This window comes from Desmodus rotundus, chromosome 13, assembly GCF_022682495.2.
Source record: "Desmodus rotundus isolate HL8 chromosome 13, HLdesRot8A.1, whole genome shotgun sequence".
Lineage (NCBI taxonomy): Eukaryota > Metazoa > Chordata > Mammalia > Chiroptera > Phyllostomidae > Desmodus > Desmodus rotundus.
Genome location: NC_071399.1, coordinates 94,132,771 through 94,137,524, shown reverse-complemented (window position 1 = coordinate 94,137,524; position 4,754 = coordinate 94,132,771). Strand labels below are relative to the sequence as shown.

Below are 4,754 nucleotides of genomic sequence, written 5' to 3'. Positions count from 1 at the left end.
ACCGCGCGGCCACGTCTCTAGGAACCTCGTGCTCCCTTCAGGCCCCTCCAGCGCTGAGCCCCCGCCTCTGCCCCTCCTCGTTGGGACAGCCACCTTCCCCTGCTGGCGCCCATCACCTCCCGCCCCCCTTTCTCCGGCTGATCCAGCCAGCCGTGCTTTCCCCTCCTCTGCGCGCTCCTCCTCCCCTTCCCCGCGATCCAGTCCTGGTTTCCCCGCAGCCGGCGGCCTTTCCTCCTGCCCGGGAGCCCCCGCCCCGCAGCACCGCCCCAGCTCCCAGCCTCCCGGGACTCGACTAGCCCAGTCCGGCGGCTCCAGTCCGGATCTCGCTGCTGCCCGACCCGCGTCCGGCTCCCGCCGCTGGGGAGGAGGCGGCGGCTGGCCCGGCTTCCCTCGGCCGCCCCGCCAAACCGGGGGTGGCGGCAGGGAGCCGCGGGCCGCCCCAGAGGACAATGCACCCGGCGCTCGGCCACCCCCGCTCGGTCTCGTCCTCGTCCGGCTCCCGCCCGCCTCGCCCAGCCGCGGCCCGGGCGCAGCCCCTGTGCCTCCGGGGGGGCGCCCACCGTGCGGGGAGCGGCTCGGGCGACAGCAGTGCCAGCGCCAGCCGGGGCGGGGGCGGCGGCTCCCCCGTCAGCAGCAGCAGCAGCAGCAGCAGCACCGGAGCGGAGCGGGAGGACGACGACGACAGCGTCAGTGTCAGCAAGCCGCTGGTGCCCGCCGCCGCCGCCGGGATCCCGGGGCCCCTGGCCGCGGGGGGCGCCCCGAACGCCGACCCCGCGCGCGCCGCCTTCTCTGCCGCCACCCCCTCTTCCACGCCCACCTCCTCCAGCAGCATGACGGCCGCGGACTTCGGCGGGGGCGCCGCGGCTGGGGGCGTCGGGGGCGCGGGGGGCCGCGCGGCCGGGGCTGCGGGCGGCACGGGGACCGGCAGCGGCGCCTCCTGCTGCTCGCGCTGCTGCTGTTGCTGCGGCCGCCCGGCCCCGCCGGCCCGCAGAGGTCGGCGCCCGGGCTGCGGCCAGAGCTCGGGGTGCGGCTGGGGCTACCAGGCGCTGTCCGTGGTGCTGCTGCTGGCGCAGGGAGGGCTGCTAGACCTGTACCTCATCGCCGTCACCGACCTGTACTGGTGCTCCTGGATCGCCACCGACCTGGTCGTGGTGGTGGGCTGGGCCATCTTCTTCGCCAAGAACAGCCGGGGCCGTCGGGGCGGCGCGCACAGCCACCCTGCGCACCACCACCACGCTGCCTCCGCCGGGGCCAAGGCGCGCGGGTCCCGCGGGGGTGCCGGAGGCCCCGGGGGCGGCCCGGGGACGGCCGCGGCAGTGGGCGAGTTCGCCTTCGCCTACCTGGCCTGGCTCATCTACTCCATCGCCTTCACGCCCAAGGTGGTGCTCATCCTGGGCACGTCCATCCTCGACCTCATCGAGCTGCGCGCGCCTTTCGGCACCACGGGCTTCCGCCTCACCATGGCGCTGTCGGTGCCTCTGCTCTACAGCTTGGTGCGGGCCATCAGCGAGGCGGGCGCCCCGCCGGGCTCCACGGGCCCCCTGGTCCTGCAGCCCCAGCAGCACCGCGCCGCCGGCTGCTTCCTGGGCACGTGCCTGGACCTGCTAGACAGCTTCACCCTGGTGGAGCTGATGCTGGAGGGCCGCGTGCCGCTGCCCGCGCACCTTCGCTACCTGCTCATCGCCGTCTACTTCCTCACCCTCTCGTCGCCCGTGCTCTGGCTCTACGAGCTCAACGTCGCCTGGGGCCAGGCCCCGGGGCCCCGCGGCTGCGGCCGCCTCCTGCGCCTGCTGGGCGGCTGCCTGGTGGACGTGCCCCTGCTGGCGCTGCGCTGCCTACTGGTGGTGAGCTACCAGCAGCCCCTCTCCATTTTCATGCTCAAGAACCTCTTCTTCCTCGGATGCCGTGGCCTGGAGGCCCTAGAGGGCTGCTGGGACCCGGGGAGCCGGGCCTCCCCCAGTCGGTCCCGAGGGGGCTATGGCGCTCCGCCCTCTGCCCCACCGCCCCCACCGCAGCCTCAGGGAGGCTCCCAGCTGAGTCACTGTGTTTCAGAGAACGAAGGGGGGGCCCACGGCTATGTCAACACCCTCGCTGTGGCCTCCCAGAGTTGAGCGGAATAAGGGGGGGCTTGCTTTTCTGTTGAGAGACCTCCACTCCCTTGTCCTCTGACCTCTCACCTAGCTGATACGAAGCTCTGTTTGGAAGAGGTCACCGTCGTAGGGCAAAGGGCCGGTGTGTCCTTCTGCGCTTCTTGGGTCAAGACAGCTTGGAGGAAGACCAGCCACTAATAGTGAGGGAGGAAGGTCCACTCCTATTCTCCCTTCTCCATGCCTGGCCCCTGACCCCAGCCTCCAAGGGCCTGGGTGCCTCTGCTTCTTGCTTTCCTGCCTCCACCCTCATCCCCACCACTGTGCAGGGGAGAAGGTCATGGAGGAGAGGAGGTGCCCGGGCTTGGGGTGCTGGGCCTTGGGCCTTGCCGCTCGCATGGAAGTGCCAGCTTCTTTCAGGCTCTGGTTAGCGACCATTGTCCCCATGCCTTGAAATGGACTCAGAAGCCACTGTCCCCCAATGTCTCTGTTGGATTTCTTCCAAGTGGTAGATGCAAAGTCTACATCCTTATGTCTGTGCCGTGTGGTTTCCTGGTGTCCACCCTGTGGTCCCTTGCAATCAGCAGGAAATCTGGGGAGGCCCTGCCATCCCCGCCACACATACCACGACCCTCCTGTTCCTACCTGGATTTGTGGCCATGCATTCCTGGGAGCTGCCCTTGGCTCTTCTTCAAGAGAGAAGCTCCCCCAGGATCTCCTCGGTCCGACCTCTCTCTTCTCAGCTCAGCGGGAGGGGAGGGTTCTCGCCCTAAGGACCAAACCACACCCTTTCGTGGGTGGCAGACATTTCTACCTCCACGCTTTCGACTTCTGTCGCATCACACACTGATGCCGCTTGCAAAAAATAAAGACAAACTACCCAGAAGTTGCATTCCACATGGCCCCTGGATCCAGCGGGGGTTTGCTGCCAAGGTCATTACAGGGTCTGTGGGGTATCAGCCCCTGGCTCGCCCTCCTCCCTCCCCACACCCCTTTGCAACCAGATCTCTTGCTCTTCCTGAGGGGCATTGCGGGCTGGGTCAGAGCTTGGCCCAGAACAGCAGCTTTGGTGGGATTCCTAGATAGATGTGAAGTGGGGGCTCCCATGGGCTCAGCTGTCCTTGCAAATGGTGTGGTGACCCTTGCCCTTTGCCCTGGTTAGGAGCATCTCCAGGGAAAAAGGAGGCTTTGTGAATGGGGTGGGGTGGGGGGCGGTGACGGTGGGGGAGCAAAGCCGGCACTGCCCAGCCTGCCTCCCTGGGGCTCCTCTTGCTGAGGTTGATGTGAAGGGACACCCAGGGGTTCCCACGGATCCCCTTGGAGTCTTGCAGGCAGGATGAGTATTTTCAGGGGAGGTGAGAGTGAATCCGGGAGCAGGACCAGGAAACAGTCTCCTCCACCCGGCAATAGGATGGGGGGCGGCTGTGAGGGTTTTTGTTTCCCCTCCTCCGTTCTTATGCTCGGGGAGCTCTGTGTGCTGTGACACATGCTGGACCAAGGGCCAGAAAAGTCACGGATTTTAGTTTTGATTGTTGCTCATTTTTGCTTTCTGGGCCTCAGTCTTTTGCTTGGGCCGCTCTCCCCCAATGTTCGGGGGGCTTGTTGGCAAAAGACATCCATGTAAACCGAGCCACAAGAGGGGCTGACAGCTTAACCAGCACGCTTGGTTTGTTAAGAGCGACCAACTGCTCGCACGGGGAACCGTGAGGAAAAGGTTTGCACTTGATGTGCCACTGTCTGGGCTTCCAATCCCTCACCCCCCGGGGACCCCACATAGGCTGGCTGCATTTTGCAGGTGATGGGGGTGTTTCCTGCCTTTTCTGCTTCCTGCTTGGGCACCTCTTCTTTTCCTTGGAATCCCACATGCTCCGAGTTTGGGGGCCCAGGCCCTGGCGGGTCCCCTAGCTGCTCTGTCCGTTTCCAGATCCTCCTTCCGGCTCCGTTATCTCTCTGCTGCCTGGTGTCCGTGACAGGGAAGGACTTGGAGTCTGAGCCCCAGCCAGTTCCCAGCTGGCTGCTGCCCCGCCCCCTTTGTGCTGTTTGGATGGTGGCCTCACATCTGGGTGCTGCTGGGTTTCCTGGGGAGAGGCTGTGATAGGTTCCCAGGAGCTGCCCCTTCCCTAGGTATGTCGGGAAACCGATGGCAACCGGGGAGATTTGTCTGCCAAACACTTGGTGCGACCACCTGGTGCTCAGGGGGTCAGGCCCTCCCTTCTTCTGCTGTGTTTTCCTTGAGTCCTTTTACTTTCTTCCCTTGCCCGAATCACAAGAAGAAATGACCCCTAAATCTTCGTTTTTCTTGCCTTCTAGGGGCACCTGTAGTGTGGGGGTCAAACTGGAGGTGTTCCCATGGGTCAGTAAGCAGGGGTGCACTGTCTCCTGAGGCTGCCGCCAGAAGCACAGCTCACAGACAGGAACCTGCTTCAGAACCCGGACTGCCTGCCTCTAACACGTGAGCAAGTCAGCACATCCTGCTCTGGGCCGCCGACTCCGTACCTGCTTCAGGAAGGCGCTAGACAGACCCCTCTGAGGCCGCCCCAACAGGACACGTCCTGACTGTGATTTTGTGGGTTTGGGGGAAGAGCTGGCTGGCAGTCTGAGCCTGGAAGAGGGAAGTGGCACCTCACTAGCATTTATCACGTTTTTCTCCCCTTCTCTTTTTAAAAA

General features: G+C 65.1%; 1 protein-coding gene across 1 annotated transcript; it reads left to right on the top strand.

The window, feature by feature from the left end:
• The first annotated feature begins 358 nt into the window (after nucleotides 1-358).
• Nucleotides 359-4,754, top strand: TMEM121B (transmembrane protein 121B). The gene is made up of 2 exons (XM_053916864.2): nucleotides 359-4,211; nucleotides 4,398-4,754. Exon 1 carries the CDS (start codon nucleotides 450-452, stop codon nucleotides 2,109-2,111), a length of 1,662 nt encoding a protein of 553 aa, XP_053772839.1. The 5' UTR covers nucleotides 359-449; the 3' UTR covers nucleotides 2,112-4,211; nucleotides 4,398-4,754.

What these genes read in the sequence shown, in the direction of transcription:
- TMEM121B (XM_053916864.2), top strand. Translation starts at nt 450, where the DNA reads ATGCACCCGGCGCTCGGCCACCCCCGCTCGGTCTCGTCCTCGTCCGGC.